This window comes from Crocodylus siamensis, chromosome 11 (genome assembly GCF_052110815.1).
Source record: "Crocodylus siamensis isolate JL-2025a chromosome 11, ASM5211081v1, whole genome shotgun sequence".
NCBI lineage: Eukaryota > Metazoa > Chordata > Crocodylia > Crocodylidae > Crocodylus > Crocodylus siamensis.
In genome coordinates this window covers 2,916,597-2,934,085 of record NC_143405.1, presented here as the reverse complement: position 1 = coordinate 2,934,085, position 17,489 = coordinate 2,916,597, and the positions used below count along the sequence as shown (strand labels likewise).

Sequence of the window (17,489 nt, the reverse complement as noted above, 5' to 3'; positions counted from 1 at the left end):
TCACTTCTGTGGGGTCCTCTTTGATACGAATAGTCCCTTGAGGCCTATTCCACACCTGGCTTTTGAGCAGGCATCATTTCTGAGCTCAGGCATGCAAAGGAGAAAGGGATTGTTTTACAAGGGAGCACCTTTACAGGCAGCCTCCAGACCTCCCTGAACAAGGAGCTACGCTGAAATCCCAGGACTACGCGCATGGGGAGAGTGCATCAGGGCTGAGGCAATGGTGCAGTTCTCCAAATGAGCGTGCATCCTTGTCACGCAAAAACTGTCGTGAGGCACATGCAGATACAGCCATGCAAACATCATGAACATTTAAAACAAACGGGGGGCCACACTGAAATCTAGAAGTTGTCCTCAACCCACAGTGCTTTGACCAGAGCTCAGTCATCGCAGGCTAGCAAATACCTTCCAAACAGCTTTGGGAAGAGAGGCCAAGATCTCCAAAAAACTAAAGGCGAGTGATCAGTACTTAGTAAGTACCCAAATAAAAAAGTAGGAACCTAACCTTAGAAACTTTTTGGAAGTCTTGGCCATGGAGGATTTGCTCACGTAAACAATAAAGCCACACAATGGGCATCTGAAGTGTTCACAAGAATCACTGCTGTATTTTGCCTCATTGCCAGGTAGTTTCTACAGGCAGCATCCTAGTAGTTAATAGTAGTCGTGTTGTTCCAGCATCACAAAGAAACGCCTCTAACATTAACTCATAGAAAGCTGATGGGTCAGTGGATGGTGAAAGCTGCTCCAGGTTGTTAGTAATGCCCGTTTGCCCCAGCATTGACACACCGATTAATGAAGCATAGGAAGACACCGAGTACCACACAGAAAGGGAGGAGACAAGGATGGGTGACAGGTGCTCAAACACCCCAAGCGCAACAGCCCAACAGCTCACAGAGACGGGATGCTGAACGGACCACCGACGGACGGCACTTCTGTCAGTGGCTGGTCACCAACCCCAGGGCAGTCATGAGAGGACAGATGAAGTGGTGGCAGACAGGATGGGACTGGGATGAAGCAAGGCTGGTTGGTGGCCCCGCGGATCAGCCGCACTCAGACAACAAGCGCCAGGAAGCCGGGGAGTGATGCTATGCACACGCTGGGACTTGGAGCCTGAAAGAGGGACTGCGTTTACCTTCTCACCCCTATTAGATAGCGGTCCTTCCATGTCTGCTTTGAGGTGCACTGGTGGAGCAGTGTAAGGAAGTCTACAGTGCACTTGCCCACACTGTACCTGACCTGCGGATGAGAAGAGGGCTTCAGCCTCTGTTACCGTCAACGGGCTATTCCTTGTGCCAAAGTTTTAGCTTTCGCTGTGCCGCACACGACAATCCCCCTCCAGACTAGGCAGCTGATACCAAGCAAGGACACAGGGGCAAGGAAAAGGGACTGGGACGTCACGCCGATGCTTAAACAGAACTCAGCTTATAAGATCCCTGCGGATCAGAAAGGAGGGAAAGAAGAGCCCCACAAATTGCCCAGGAGCAAATGGATCTACTGCAGCCACTGCAGGAACCTGAACTGTCCTGTTAACGACACCGCTGCTCTTGGTCCCAAAACAAGCCACCAGCCCGGGGAATTACAGGAATAATCATTTCTCATCCCCGTCCCCGGGAACACATCCATTCAGCCACCCGCTGGCACCAACACGCGGTCGTTATCTGCCGAAGGGAAGGGCAGGAGGCCAAAAGCCAGCACAATAAACCCCAGACAATGACCCTGGGTAAGGAGAAGGCTCCAGGGACCTTTCTTCCCCTACCTAATCCCATCCCCGCCCCTTCGCTCCTTCCTGCCATTTGGTCTTCTCCGCTGAACGGACCTTTCAAAGAGCTGCGGGGGGCAGAGGATCTCCAACCCGAAAGAAAGGACACGCGCCATTTGCGTGCTGTAAACGCAAAGGGACTTCTCCACGGGGTATCCATGCAACAGCCCCATTAACCAAGCACCCTGCTTCTCGTTAGGGGGTCAAAGACCTCGTTTGCCACAAAGGACCCTTTGCGCTGTCTGCTCTCCAAGCACATCCCACCCCTGGTTCGCACGTTGGCACTTACTTTCTATGTAGCCGTGCAGTGTTACCATCCTGGCCCTCTCAGGGCTGCTAAAGGGAGAGTAGTGGATGTCATCAGACAGCGAGGAAGGGATCCGGGATGGGGGGGCTCCCGAAGGCGGCACTGTGTGTTGGGGCGTGTGCTTTTTATGGCGTGCTCTGCAGTTTTGAAACCAAACCTGAAACACCAACAGAAACAACCGGGCTGAGTTTCGACCCCAGCAAAATCCATCTCGTTTTAAATAGCTCGGGGAAAGGGGCGTCCGTGAAAAGCTCTGCTAGGAGCTCGGTGCATGGGGACCATGCTTGGTTGGCTTTACAGCTCGATTTTTAACATCTTCCAGAGCAAGAATTTTAGCTCGGCGAAGCAGAATCGCGGGGCTCTTTAGTTTTCAGCTGGAAAAGTCGCTTGCTGGCACTACTTCACGGCTGCCAGAAGCTGCGCGATGGGGATCCAGTGACTTTAGTGCACTGGTCAAGACATTGGTTCTCCTAAATGGGCCTGGTGGGGTGGGGTGGGGTGTGAACTCTGATCCAAAGCTCTCCACTTCTGCCTTTAAATCTCTCAGATTTAATGGCACGTTACTGACAGCCATCTCCAAGCCGAGTTCTTGGGACCAGCTCGCATGGAAGAACCGGCATCAGCATTGCACCGGCTGGAGAGGGAGATCGAAGAGGAGATCTCCCTCTCTCCCAAGCACCCTGCCCGGGGTCTGCGCCAAGCCTGCCGCACGCAGGGAAAACGCTGGGTACAACGTGACTGGTGATGTTGGCACCGGGCCTGGCCTCACTAAGGCTGCAGGTCCACTCCCGGGTCTCACTGATACTGCACACACACCTGCGTGTCGGCTCGTCGGGGCGTACCCCCCAGCTCTTTGTGCTGCCTAAGCTCAGTCACGCCACCATCATTCCCGGTGCACTGAGGGAGAACACGCGTTCTCGTCCTCCCTGGCGCAAGCAGGGGACTGTGGGAAGGCACCGCGGGATTACCAGCACTGGGGTGTGACAACCTGCATCCTCAGAGAGGGCAGCTCGTGCAAGCCCCTCTCAGGCCCTACCCTACAACCCCTGCAAGAGCAGCTGCTTTGGGTGAAACAAGCTGAGCTGTGCGCACGCGCGAGTGTGGACAGAGGCAGCACAAGAAGGAAAAAAATAAAATCACAGGCTACCGCTGCAAAGATGACACCTCCAGCGAGCATTTCATACCCTACGCATCTGCAGTACAGACCCATTAATGGAGCCCAGAGGCCTCCCTTCAATATCCTACCCGACAGCTTTGACTAATAGGATACTGAATCCTGCTTCCTTCTGTCTGAATACGGGCCGCGTGGTCTTCAATTGGTTGCGTGCTGGAATTTGTGTTTTATTCCCTATATTTTCATTTATTTGAGAGATAAGCGATTAAAAAAACCCCCCATGACTCCATTAAGAGAGATCGTCCTCTCCGCCTCTCTCCACGCTAGAGATCGGAGATATCGGATCATGAAGAATGAAACAGCCGTAAACTTTTAGCAGAGGTCTGATAAATTGTTTCCTATTAGAAGGACCCTTAAAAAAATATCCAAGCTTAAAACAGCCCAACCTATTGATCATCTTCCATTTATTGAAGAGCCTCACAGCAGAGGCTCGGGCTGGGTTTTCACAGGACAAATCCCAGCGTGCCTTTGGCTGGGCAAGCTTGGGTTTGGGCTCTCACGTTGGTCTGGGCTGGACAGAGCGCGTCAGCAGTGCGTGAAAGGCAAGGGGATTCTCAGGCGCTGCGCGGCGATACCCGAGCTGCCCCCGTGCACACCACACATGCCCACCAACCTTGCAGCGACTGCGGCTGGGCCTTCCTCCTGGCTGCCGAATCCCCCTGCACCCTCAAACCCCTCAACCCGCACGTTTTCTCCAGCAAGCTCCCTGCCTCCGTGGCCTGGGGTAGTCCGAGCTACACCCCTCTTTGTACAGAGCATTGTTTGCTCTTGGGGAAAGGCCCCTCCACGGGCACATCTCAGTGACAGAGCAAAGGGGCTGGGGCTGGAGGATTAAAAGCAGCTTTCATTTCACACCAGTCTCTTTGGCTTGGCCTCGGCAGTGGGCTTTTGTTTTTTTAAATGTTCATTACCAAAGGAAAAAGAGTTAGGAAAAAGGAAAACGAAAAAGTGGAAAAAAACGGGAAGCAAAAAGAGCAGCAAATGGATGGAGGAGGCAGAGCCGACCCACGCAGAGCGAAGGATCTAGCTAAACTGGCAAGAATAACCAGCGAGGAAAATGCCGGCGTTGGCGGAGCAGGGGCCCAGCCCCTGGGTGCAGACTGCCTGGCAGTCGGCAACGCCGCGTGCATCAAACCCCGGCGGCGCGGCCCTCACCTGAATGACTCTCCTGCTCAGCCCCGTCATGTCCGCCAGCTTCTGAAGGGTCTGTGCATCGGGGTTGTTGTCCTGAGCGAACTGTGCCTGCATGACCTAGACGGGGAGGGAGAGAGCTGCATCAGCAGGGTGCTCCTCGAGCACCCCGGGACCCGCGGACCCACCCCGCCCGAACCCGGGCTACCTGCAGCTGCTCTGCCGTGAAGGACGTCCGGGCCCTCTTTGCTGGCTTCGGTTGGCTGTCTTGTTCGGAGGGGACAGCTCCCTCTAACGTGATCCCGTTGCCTGCAGTGAGAAGCAACGCGTCTTTAGCCCCCTCCTGCGAGGCTTCGGGATGGACCTGGGCTTGCCCCTGGGTGCCTATGTCCATCAGAGCCCCCTCGCACAGACCCAGCCATTGAAGGGGGGGTCCCCAGACAGCTGGAGCAGAATGATGCCCCTTTTTGGCTGCTGAGTGGCATCTCTGAAACAGAAGCTGGCCCCCCGATGGGGCCGGGGGGCTTTGGGTGCTGGCAAGAGTCCTGGCTTGCACAGGTGCTTCGATGGCTCAAACCCAGCCTGCTGGCCTTCCCTCGAGCCAACCCCTGCTGAGGACAACGGGAGGCTGGCCCGAGAGCCGTGCAATCGGGCCACACCGCCCCTACCCCGAGCCCGGTGCAGAATCCAAGCGGTGGGTTCAGGAGAGGAGGACGCTGGGCTGGAGCAGCCGCTGCGTCCCCACTGGATCTGCATGGCCATAGACGCAGGCGACAGGCTCACTGCAGGATTTCCTGGCCCCTCTCCCCCAGGCTCAGCCAGGGCAACCCCCCAGCCCGGCATCCCACCGCAAGGTGCCTTCTGCAGCAGGACGGGGCGGGGGATTTGCACTTAGGCTCTTCGAACACGCAGCAGACAAGAGCGCGCGAAGCCAAGATGTGCAGCTGCCGGGAGCCCTGACCGGCATGCTCCTCCCTGCCTCTTCCCTAGGGGAGGGGGATGCTCCCTGCCAGGGGTGCAGGAGGGTGGGCTTCAACACGTCCTGAGCTCTGGTCCCCCCACGGAGCACGTTCCCATGCAGCAGCCTGAAGGGTTTCCTAGCACCGTCAAACGTTGTCTCTATGCAGTGCTTACAGGGCCTTAATGTCCCCGGCGCTGCACGCCTGACAGCACCCGGGCATGCTACGGAGGAGCCGCTGTCCGCACGCCACAGGTAGGAAGCACGCACCCACACACTGCGACTTCAGGGCGATGCAGAGTTTACGGGGCAGCAGGGAACTGACCCCCCAGCTCCAGCCCAGCTCCCCAACCCTCTCATCTCTCTGCCTGTTAGAGAGACCATGTCATTGCCAAAAGCTGCTGCACGAATGAACAGAATAGCTGTCGCGGCATTGCCTGCGCCCAAGGAGAATGGTCCCACCGCCGGCTGCTGACCCCGGTGGCAGCAGATAGCTCTGGGATCACCTCGGAGGAGCCGTCAGAGACCCCCCCCAGTTGATACCGCTCAACACAGCAGATACCAGCAGGGGCACAGCCAGCTCCCTCCTTCCACCCCAGCTGCACACCTATTATTCATCGCTGCTGTCTAGAGACTCCAGCCAGGCCTGGGGCCCCGATGCTACCGTGTGCAAACACCAACACCTGTCCTAGGAGCTTACGGTCACGTACAGACCCGGTGCAAGAAGGGGTAGAGCAAGCACTAGTCAGGAATGGAGCATGTAGGACGTGGAAACAGGAGGCAGCTTTGGTCTTCATCAGCCTGACTTCTGCCTCTGGGCCCGGGTGGTGCAAGGTCAAGTTTAGACCCGGGCGGCAGACCCTTGCTCGGTGGTGACAGCGCTGGGAGGAGCGCAGCACGGTCAGCGGTGCCGTGCTGGGGATGAGATGTCTCCGTCTCCCAGAACGGCCCTCGCTGAGGCAAGGCCGATGTCCTGCCACCATCGATACAACAGGGCCAGCGCTGCTGGGTGGGGTTGAGGGTGCAGCCAGGACTATTACTGCGATCAGCGTCCACCGGCGCACCTCCTTTCATTGCAGCCACTGGAATAACTTGCTCTTCTGGCTTTATGGAAGGGGCACACGACAGCCAAGAGGGTCCGGACCATGGACCCCCTGAGCCGATGAGTGCAGAGGGACCACGGAGACAGCAACAGGCTGCCGGCCCCAGCCACAGAGCAGCCCGTGGGGAGGACCCAGGCATCCGCGGCTGTGCGAGGCAGGCGGGAGCACCCTGCAGACGTCTCTCTGCAGCTGCCGCTTTTGCCCCGCGTGGACCCTGCTCAGATGCTGTAGCTGCCACGTTGCTCGTCCTCCTCCAGTCCTCCTGCCCCCAGCGAGAAGCTCAAAAACACGTCATCCCGGACCACAGACCCACGCAGATCAGCAAGGCCTAAGACCTAGGTCCGTGGGCAGGGGCTTCCTACACGTTTCCCACAACGCGCGTCACTGAACGATAGCATCGGGGAAGCAGGATGCTGAGCCTGCTTGCTGCCCACGCCCACGCCCAATTCGTGCCTGATCTCAAACGCTGCGTGGAGCCAAGTGTCGGGGTGCGTGGGGACATCTTTATTAAGACCAGCCTCCCCCGAGGGGTTTGCCAGGCCTGGGGAGGGCGGGCGCCCTAAGCCGGAGAGGTATCGGCGAGCGAGCGGTGGAGGTGGCGGCTCGCCGCGGGGTTCAGCAGCGTCCCCTCTTTCACCAGGCTGCCTTGGTCCCAGGAGACACTTGCTTCACAGGCTGGATGGGGCTGTGATTGTCTTGGCCCGAGTTGAAGGGCTTTCGCGTCTCGTTTGACGGTTCCTGCAGGATGATGAATGGGATTCTGGCTTCGGCAACATCTGTTTATTTTTCTCCTACGTAAAACCTCATGTGCCGGAGAAACTGCTTTGTAATTACTGGAGAGAAATGTGTGGCCCTCGAACACCCCAGAGACCGCTGTCCTCCGAGGCCCGGCTCCCGGGAGGCGTGGGGCTCTCGCCCGGCTCCGGCGGGGACTGGCCTACCCTCGCAAACAGGACCGGGCGGACAACCGACCAGCTCTGCCAGCGGCTCCGTCCCCCCCCACGAGACCCTCCCGTGGCCTCGTTGTGCTGTGGGAGGGGGTGCCCGGCGCTCAAGCTGCACAGAGGGATAAAGCCCCGACAGGGCCACACCTGCACGGGCTGTGGTCAGCATCGCCTTCCCTGCTCCACGGTCCCCTTCGGCCACGGCAACGCGCTGCCTTTGTCCAGAGCGGCCCCTGACATCCGCCTGCCATATGGCCTGACGTGGCGAGAGCAAGCGTCCCACTCAGGCCCTCCCAGCCCGATCTGGCATTTTGTTTTCATCCCATTGCTCAAGCCTTGTAAACAGAAACGCTGCTTATTTGTGTGTCGGGTCAGCTAATCGCTTCCACATGCTGCGCAGGGCGGGACAGGATGGGACGGGGCACCCGCTCGCTTCCCTGCGCGCCGCGCTCGCCTGGCCCAGCAACGATCGCTACAGGGGATGCACGGAGCAAGGGTGAAGCCAGCGCCCCGGGAGGTCTCCTCGTTGTCCTCTCTTCCGTGCCCCAAGAGCAGAAAGTGCGCGGTCCGGGAGAGACGCGGGCGGCATCTGGCCTTTCCGTCTTGCTCCCATCCCTGGCCCTGCCTCGTGCATGCTGGAGCACGGGGGTGACCCCAGTCCAGCGCGGCCTGGCCGGAGGGTAGGTAAGATGCAGCCCCCACCAGTTTCAGCTGTTCCCAAACCCACGAGACTTACCCGGGAGCCTTGGCTCCTCCTGCCAAGGGTCTTGTCCTAGGGGCAAGATCAGAGTCACCCTGCTGCCTCCTGTGCTCGGGGAACAGTGCGCGGCCTCCCCTCCCGGACCCCTGCCCCGGGCTGTGCCTGCCTCTGGCTGAAGAGGACCAGGTCTAACCGCCCCCCAGTGTGGACAGGGCCTGGGGTTGCCCCAGTGCTCTCCCAGGTGCTGCAGCAAGGCAGGGTGCAGGGCGCCGCGCCAGGCCAGCCAAGGGCCTGTGTCCAGCTCATGCCTCGGACATCGCAGAACAAGCTGCCCTTTCAAACACGAGCCCCCCGTTCACCCATGGGCTGCGGGCGGCGAAGCCTCCGGACGGCGCACGGAGCATCAGGCCCTGCTTCGTGCACCCTGCATTTCGGGCGGATGGAGGGAGACGCCAGCCCTCGCCTCCGCGGCCTGCCTCCGTTCGTCTCTCGCTGGTGCCGGGTCCAGCCGAGCTCGGCGTCCAGGGAGATCTCAGCCGCAGCCGGCAGATGCTTCGGGATTCGGGGCAGCTCCAGGACGCAGGATGGCCGCAGCGCCCAGCATCTCCCTCCATGCTAAGCAAGGTCACCGCCAGGGGCCACACGGCAAGCAGCTCATCTGCACGGCGCCCGGTGGGGGCCACTGGCAGAGACCCCGGCTTGCAGCACAGAGGTGCCACGATGGGGTTGCCTTGCCCTCGCAGCCCTGGCTCCACTTCCCCATCTCCTTGCAAGCATCCTGCTCTTTGCAAACACCGTGTCCAGCCTCTCGGCACTTCCACGTCTCTCCGCCGGCCTGGCAGCTGCCGCTCAGGAAGACGGAGCTGGGCGCGGTCCAAGGGAAGGGAGCCGCTCCGTTCCACCGCCGACCTTGACCACGCGGGCCGGTCCCCCGGGGGCGCGGACCTGGCTGGGAAGCCAGCTCTGCGCCATCTCCTTTCCAAAGGGCCTGGCAGGGAAGGGGCACCACCGTGGCAGGGCAGGGCCGGTGGAAAAGGAGGGAAAGGCTCTGTCCGGCTGCCAGGTTTCCCACCTTCCAGGCGCATGAGTCAGTGCCTCCAAACTCCTCCTGCTTCCTGCCCCGCGGGCTACCCAGGGAGACCCGCGAGCCCCAGCAGCACGGCGCTGGATCAAAGCTGGCGGGAGGGGGTGTCGCACGTTTCCACGCCAGAGAAATCCCAGACCCTGAGCCTCAGCAGCTTGTCTGGAGCGAGGCTGCAGCTCGCGCACCGAGCCTCCTAAGTGGGATGCCCCCCACCCACCTCTCCCAGGTGCTGTCCCCCTCCGGGAACATCCGCTGGGGGCTGGTGTCCTATGGGAAAGCCGAGAGGAGCGGAGAACGGAGAGAAAACACGGGGCCGCAGCGCAACCGGGACGAGCAGAAGTCAGGGTCGGCAGTGTGGGGCAGGACAAGGGGCGAGAGAGAGCATGGCGGGGGCCGGTAGCAGTGGGGTACAGCCCCAAGCCAGCACCGCCGGGGCACGGTCTCCGCACGTGCTGCGTGGCTTCGGCTCGGCTGGCGGCGCAGAAAGCAGCAGGGATCGCAGTGGGGGACCCGATCCTTCCCTGGGCTGGGCCGGGGTCCTGCTCACCCTGCAAGAGCTCTGCTTTGCCCTCCGCGCGGCCCTGGCAATACCAGGGCACTGACCCACTCGCCCAGGAAGAGACGGGGGATGGAGAGGGACCGCACGGAGGCCCGCGGGGGATGCCTACCGTTCTCCGCCGCCCGCTTGAGGTTCTCGATCATGGTGTCGTAGTGGATCCGGCACAGCACCTTCTCCTCCACCAGCCCGAACTCCTCGCCGGTGGACAGCTGCCTCTTGCAGGAGAAGCAGGCGAAGCAAGCGAGGTGGTAGGCGTTGCCGCGGGCTCGCCTCACCCAGTCGCTGGCGTAGATCTGCCGGCCGCAGCGGGCGCACTTGGTGCCGAACCGACTGGAAGAGAAAAATACAGGCACGCGCGGAGGGCGAGAGGTCAGGGGGAAGCTCTCACGTTTGTCCCGCGATAGCCTTGGGGGCCCCGGGGCACACGAGAGCAAGAGGCCGCGCTGCCCCCCTCCCTGGGGGTTTATGGGACTAGAGCAACAGGCATGGGAGAGGGCACCTGGACGGCAAAGAGACTTGCCCAAGGTCACCCAGAGGCCAGCAGCAGAGCCAGGGGCAGACGACGCAGGACACTTGCGTTGGTCGGGCCCCGCTGATGCCTCCGCCAAGCTAGCAGAGGTGCGCTGGGGGCTGGGATAGAAACCCTGGCCCTGGCAGGTCTGCCCCAGGGGGGCCATAGCGTGGTCAGGGACAGCCGAGCCCCTAATGACCAGGGATCCTAGTTTTCTCTGGTTTAAAAAAAAAAAAAAAAAAAAATCCCCAATTTTCAGTTTAAAAAAAAGGTAGCCCAAAATCCACATTTTTCCACGATTTAAATGAAACACTGCTATATCTATAAATTTTCTTTTAAATGCATATTCATTGGCGATTCTCATTATAGTGGTGTTTCACATCTATATATATAGTGGTGTTTCCTTTAAAAAAAAAAAAAAAAAAATCACAGAAAAACATGGATTTGGGGTTTTTGTTTGTTTGTTTTAACTGAAAATTGGGGATTTTTTTTTTTTTTTTTTTTTAATCAGAGAAAACCAGGATCCCTGCTAATGCCATATGAAGAAGCCAGAGCGCCAGAGCAGAGACCCGGGAGGCAGGCGCATGCCAGGGGCCCGGGGAGAGCAGCGAGGAAGCAGGCGGTGCAGCTCTGGGAGCGGTGGGGCAGGAGAGGGACCTTGCCAACCTGCTGCGGGGCCAGGACGGGGTTTACCAACATCCACGGGAGCAAGGCTGGTTGCCTCTGGGAACATCCCTCGCTGGGGGAAGCCGGAGCCGGGAGATGCCCCCACCCCAAGGGAAACGGCCGCGCGAGGCCCAGGCCCTACAAGAGCTCTCGGAGCAGGACGAGGAAGGGGGGTCACGCGAAATCCAGCTGAAACGAAGCACCGGACGCGCCGCTGAGTGCAACGGGCCCGGGCCAGGCTGCGGGCGGAGGATGAGGCATCGTGCTGCGACAGCTGCCGAGCGGACAGTAAATGCACAGGCAGGGGGTTGTGGTCAGGCGGGTCAGTGACTCAGCCTCCAAGCCCGTGGGCGTCTCGTCTGGATGAGGACCCCTGTGCCACTCAGATGGAAATCGCCTAAGAGCCATTTTTTCCCCCCTTTCCCATCAATTCAAACCTTTTGCACACATAGGCGTGCACATTCTTATTTTTCCACCCCCTCCCTCTTCATTACAACCCCTTTGCCACTAAAGGGGAAAAAAGGCCTGAGCTCGTTTATTTATGCCAGAAATGCCGTTCAAAGTTGCACCCTGGAGAAAGTAACAAAAATGCAAACAGCGCTCAGCCTCCGCCTCGCGCGGCTCCCGAGCCAGATCTTCCGGCGAGGTTTGCAACCTTCGATTCCCGCACACTCAAGTTGCTCGCAAAAGGCTGCGGCGTTGACGAGAGAGTCTGCGACACCGCGGGCAGGCGTGCATCCCGTTCGCTGCCCCACAAAGCTGGACCCCTCTAGAGGTGCGTTAAATCCGGCTGGGCGAAGCCCACACTCTCCCTCTGCTATTTTTCTCTTTTAAATGCATATTCATTGGCGGTTCTCATTAAAAATAAAGGGGGAACGCAAACAGCGGCAAAGAACTGATTTTTTTCCCCTTTGCAACGGCAGACTTATCGTCGGTCCTGCAACGACTCAGACCTCAGATAAAAGGCTTCTTTCCCATAGAGTCTAGAAGTATTACGGAGCCAAGCTCGGCTGCTTTTGTGCAAGGCTACGGCACAGCCCGTCCGTGCCAGCTGTCGCAGCAGACCAGCGATTACCGTCCCTGCTATCGCGGCTCCTGTATTTCCCCATTTGAATTTTGTAGGCTGTCCTCTTCCAGACCAGGCACCCCGAAGCCTCTGACATGCTTTCTGCCCAGGTCACCCGCCTAGGAAGACGTACAATACAGCTCAGACCGCATCTACCCCGCTCAGCGGCTTGAACGCGAAGGGCCTAAACCTTCTCTCCGTTTTGTTCAACAATTTATTTTCACTCCCAAAGACTTAAAAATTTTTTTAAAAAAAATAAACAAATTTAACAAAAATAAATAAAAAACCCCAGTCAATGCAAAACAAGACACGCTCCAGCTTCCTACCCCCCTTCATTACCAATTCACTTAATGAAGCAAAGCAACTCCCGCCCCTCCGGCGTACGGTCCAAGTGCAGGGTTAATTGAACGCTCGCACAGCTACCGCAGGATCAAAACCCGTTGTGTGACCACGCCAAACCCAACCCCGTCGAGCGACCGTCTCCCACCTGCACCCAGCCTGCAAGGGACCACAACGGCCCAGAGGCCTCTCTCACCGCTGCCCTCAATGGGGTCACGTCTGATTTACATCAGCATCCTTTAAAAGTGAATCGGGCTCCTTGGGTGTGAATAACTGAGGCGCGGGCGCAGTTCGCGTGTCCGACATAAATATTACTAATTGCAAACTATTTGGGAGGCACGGAAATGTCCAAATGTTGGAGTCTGAATGCAGTTGACCAAAGAGGGGATGGGGGAAGAGCCGGCTGCGTGGAGAGGATGCTTTTGTGCCGAAATGCAGCGTTAGCTGAAGGCACGTTGCTAATTCACTTCAGATGGGAACTCTGTAAACTGACTTTGTGCCAGTCCATTTATATAAACGCACAAACAAAAGAACTGTATTAATTTTTTTTTTTGTTTTAATTTAGAGCTACGATCCTTCCTGTAACTCGGATTACCGGGAACAACGTGCCGTGTAAACAAGCTGACACGCCGCCCCGTCAGCTCGAGGGGAAGGGTCAGCCTTCAGCCAGCCCCTCGCCCTGGGCACCCGAGCGGGCTGGAGCCGCTCCCTCGCCTCGCAGAGAGCCCAAAGCCCTGCGAAGGAGGCAGGAGCGGGGGGGCTTCCCCCCATTTCACAGAAAGGGGAACCGAGGCATGAGGTAGTTGTGAACAGGAAGGTAAAACGCAGGCCACGATCCCATCAACCGCGCACACCCCGCTCCCGTTGTGCAGAAAGCAAAGCTCAGAGTCGGGCAGTGGAGCAGCATCGCGGTGCCACGCTGGGACGTGCAGCCGACACAGGGCCGTCCCCGGGCTCCGTCCTGCCCTGGCGGGCGCCCGCGGGGCCTGCCGCTAGCTGGGCATCCTGCAGGACAGGTGTTCCCCCCCCGGCCCTGTCCCGCTGGCTCGCAGATCCCTCTCCGGGCCCGCGCGTGCGACATCCCTTCCTCCCCACTCCCTTCACACGCTTCCCCTTAATCCCACAAAAGCAGCACTCGCGCCGAAGCCTCTGGTTCCTATTAACCCCTCGGATCCCACGCAAGGCTTTACTGACCCGGCGCAGTCCGTGACCCCCAGCCTCCTCCCACCCCGGCGGACGGCACGGCATTACCGGACTCACTGGAGATGGTTTGCGCGGCGCTCGCTGCGCTCTATGCCGAGAAACGGGCCGCGGCTTCGGCACATACCGAGCGGGGATCTGCCGCTTGCAGACAGACAGCTCGCACGCGGGGACCCTGCTGCGCCCGAGCGCTTCGCATCTGTTGTGCCAAGAGCTGGCAAAGCACCCTGCGAGGGGCCGCATCCTAAACTAATGCCGGGGCTCCTGGCCTGGGGACCGCCCCACGGCCCTCGGCCACGCAGGGGTAGGGACAAAACAAGCACCCAGGGGCGCAAAGCAGTGGCGAGCTACAGCCTCTCCCCTCAATGCAACATCCGCACGCCCACACACCCCTCGCCTTTCCAACCCAAACTGGAGTTGGCGGCCCCCCCCGAACAGTTTCCCCCAAAACACGGTGAGGGGGCGGCTTCCCTTCTGCACCGAAAGCCCTGAAGAGACGCTCGAGCCAAGCCGGCTCTCCGTCGGGAGGCTGCGTTCCCGGATCCCGAACAAGGAACCGGTGGCTCTGGCTTGTTCAGCCGCCGTTAGAAATCCAACGCCCCTGCGGAGGGGACGGCGCGGGGGCTAGTCCCGGGCGGGAAGGCTTCCTCCTCTCGGTCCCCAGCCCCGGCTGCGGGCAGCGGTGACCAAGAACGACTGCTGGGCGCTGGGGCTGGCTCCAGGCGAGTTTCCAGGGAGCGCGGGGGCCAGGTCACAAAGCATCTCCCCGGCGCAGGCCTCAGGGTGCTGCGGGGGCCCCCAGGTTCTCCCGCGGCAGGTTGTCGCAGCCCGGCAGCACGGAGTGGGCCGCGGCGGCAAGCAGCGGAAGGGAAACAAAGCCGAGGAAAAGAACTGGAAACCTCCGGGGCTGAATTCGCTGGTGGCCCAGGCAGCCCTCGCACGCCCAACAGGACACCCCTGCCTCCTCGCAGGCCCTGCCACGAAAGCTCACCCCCCGGCAGTGCGGGCCCAGGCCTGCAGGCCCCGCTCCCGGGCCGGCAGGGCTCCGCACCAGGCAGGATTGGCCGCAGGCCATGGGCCGTGGCAGGGCTGTGGCCAGCAAGCGGCCCAGGGTGGGGGCAAGAGCGGGGCTGCACGCTCCTTGCTGTGGCGGCCGGCCCTCGCCCCGCCGTCGCCCCGCACCTCCTCGCGCATCACGTGCGGCGCCGGAGGTCCCGCTCCCCTAATCCGCACGGGGTCGCGGGCTCCGACAAGGCCGCGGAAGCGCCCTGGCCCGGCCGCAGCGTTCACCCCCAGGCCTCCTGGGCTCCCAAAGCCCCTAGTCCTGCCTCCGGCCGCCAGAGCCGGCAGGCGGGAAGGGGAAGGGGAAGGCGCTGGGACGACCCGCGGCCCCACCGGCTGCGGCGCCCCCGCCAGCAACCCGCCCCGCGCCCGCACAGCCGCCAGCCCGGGCCTGCGCGGCCCCCCGCCCCGCGCCCGCCCCCCAAGAGGCGGCCGCGACGAGGCGCCCCGGCCCCGCTCCCTCGGCCGCGCCGCGGCCCGCCGCCGCCGCCGCCCTGGCCGGCCCGCCCCCTGCCCGTGGCGGGGCCCGATCCGGGGCCGCGGCGGGATCGGGCCCCGCGCGCCGCCTTACCTGAAGTAGTCCACCTTGCAGAAGACCTCCTGGTTCTTGATGTAGCAGCTGCTCTGGCGGCGCAGCGACGTGCGGCACACGGAGCACTGCAGGCAGCGCACGTGCCAGATGAGGTTGTTCACCTGGACGGGGGCACAGGCGTGAGGCGGCGCGGGCGCCCCTCTCCCCCCGCGCCCGCCGCCGCCGCCGCCGCCGCCCCGGCCCGGCCCGCTCACCTTCAGCAGGTACCTGTCGAGGATCTGGAGGCCGCAGCTGGAGCAGAGGTTCTTGGCGGCGGGCAGCGAGGCGGCGGACGAGGAGGAGGCGGGCGAGCCCACGGACGGCGTGGACGGCGTGCTGGGCGCCGAGCCCGCCTCGTCCTTGCCCGGCGGCTCCGCGGCGGCGGCGGCGGCGGCGGGCGGCGGCGGCGGCGGCGGCGGCGACAGGCAGCGGCTCAAGCCGCTCGCCATCCCCGCGCCGTCCAGGCAGCGGGCGCCGTCCTGAGCCATGCGGGCGCGCGGGGCCCTATATAAGGCGGCTCGGCGCCGTCCCGGGGACGGCTCTAGTGGCCATTGAAGCAACAAAAGCGGCGCGCGGGAAGGGGGGCGGCCGCGGCGCTGCCTGGCGCACTTAACCCGGGACTCTTCAAGTAATCGCTGGTCCCCGCCAGCCAGCGGCGGCCCGGGCGAGCGGCTCCCCCCGCCCCGCGCTCGCTCGCTCGCTCGCACGCGCGCACACGCCCCAGCCCCAGCCCCAGCTACCTGCAATTAGCCGCCGCCGCCGCCGCCGCCGCCAATGCCCGGAGCGGGGCCCCGCTGTCAATCAGGAGCCGTCGGAGCTGCCCGGCTCCTTCCTGCGCGGCCGGGGCGGCCCCGGGGGCGGGGGAAGGGGCCCCCGGGCTTTGCTGGACGGACGGTGCCGCGGGGGGCCGGCGCAGAGTCGAGTCGCCACCGAGAAGCGGGGGGGAGCAGACGGGGAATGGCAAGCCCCGCTTCTCGCGGTCAGGGCTGGGGGCGCCCGCTCGCTGCCCAGGGGGACGAACGCCTGCGGCGTGGGGGGCACGAAGCACCGTGGCAGTCCTGGCACCAGGTGTTTCTGCACGCTCCCGGGCTCGCTTCCTGTCAGCCGCACAGCGCATCGCGCATGACGGTTTTATTCCAAACCTCGCACAGGCGAGAGCTTTGATTTGGCCACTTTTCTGCTTTCTTAACCAAATAACCCCCTCCCCACCTTCTAGGTTAATGCACACCCCTGCTCGTGCCTGCACTTCGCTTGTCAGCAAGCATCGACGCCGGGCCACAGGGGTTACAGTGACTGATTGTGCATTTTCCATCAGCAGCCTAGAGGCAGCTTTTTGGTCTGCTGTGCTGGGACCCGGCGCCTCGGCTTTGCCACAGCGAGGAGACCCTCTTCGCCACACTTCCCTGAAGGCAGAGGAACGCCACCAGCCCTATTGTGACAGGACGCTGCAATCTGAAAACCGATTAATACATTTTGGGAGCAGGATCCTTGTCTAGCCTAGCTTCTGAAGACCCTGAATTTTGGTTTGTTTTTCACATCAAACGTTAGATTTTGAAGACACACAAAATGCAACTAGGACATTTGGTTCATTTTAGGGCTATTTTTCCCCTCCCACATAAGAGAACGCAAAAGATTCAAATCCTTGAACTTCTTTTCGCCCCCATTCCCTCTTGTCTTGTCTAAATCCTCCCTGGTGCTGCACTCCAACCTGCAGTCTTTGGTCACTACCACAGGTGAGTTGGAAATCCACAAAAATAAATGTGTGCTGCTGTTGCAATTAGGTAGTACAAAAAGCACCAGAATGAGATGATCAGTCTGTTAGAGGCACACAGAGGCTTACCCGTGTATCCTCCTGCAAGCCTTTCATCGTGGCAAAGAAAATGACAGAGTACTTCTCTACAGCTGCTGGGACAAGTTTGTCATTGAAAAAGAAAATGTGAGTTTTCAGGGTTGTTTGGGGCAAAAGCAACTCCATTCTTTTGGCTGGAGAATAACTCTGCAATGGTTACAGGAGTTACATGCCAAGTGGCGTTCCCCTCCCACCTGTAAAGGAAGACATTTGCCACGCAGTCCTATTGCCACGCAATCCCAGGTCCCACTCAAGTCAGATGTAGCTCCTTGCCACAAGCCATACTCCCAAAGGATCAATCCCTAAAAGACTAGTTAGCGGTAATGGGAACAACACGCAGTGACAGCCTTGCACTATAATTGTCCCAGGTGCAAATCCGTTACTGAATCCAAGGCTCTTCTCTAACGCACTGTAATACTGCAAAATGGTCTCATTTACAATGTAAGTAGCATCCGCTGACTGAGCAAAGGCTTATTACCCCAGCCGTGCACCATCCGGACTGACTG

At 60.5% G+C, this 17,489-nt stretch overlaps 1 protein-coding gene across 5 annotated transcripts in view; it reads right to left on the bottom strand.

Annotated features, from left to right (window-relative positions):
- Window positions 1–17,365, bottom strand: part of LHX6 (LIM homeobox 6) — a 35,855-nt gene extending 18,490 nt beyond the window's left edge. The window contains exons 1-7 of one of the 5 annotated variants that reach the window (XM_090021249.1): window positions 15,350–17,365; window positions 15,135–15,256; window positions 9,829–10,049; window positions 4,580–4,680; window positions 4,396–4,491; window positions 2,049–2,223; window positions 1,133–1,236 (exon numbers count right to left, since the gene is read on the bottom strand). In XM_090021249.1, coding sequence (XP_089877375.1) covers window positions 1,133–1,236; window positions 2,049–2,223; window positions 4,396–4,491; window positions 4,580–4,680; window positions 9,829–10,049; window positions 15,135–15,256; window positions 15,350–15,622 — 1,092 coding nt within the window. In that variant the 5' untranslated portion in view covers window positions 15,623–17,365. Of the gene's footprint in view, window positions 1–1,132; window positions 1,237–2,048; window positions 2,224–4,395; window positions 4,492–4,579; window positions 4,681–9,828; window positions 14,960–15,134; window positions 15,257–15,349 lie in introns of those variants that run through there. The other 4 variants (XM_090021253.1, XM_090021247.1, XM_090021248.1 and 1 more) reach the window with 4 other exon arrangements.
- Window positions 17,366–17,489: the final 124 nt, after the last annotated feature.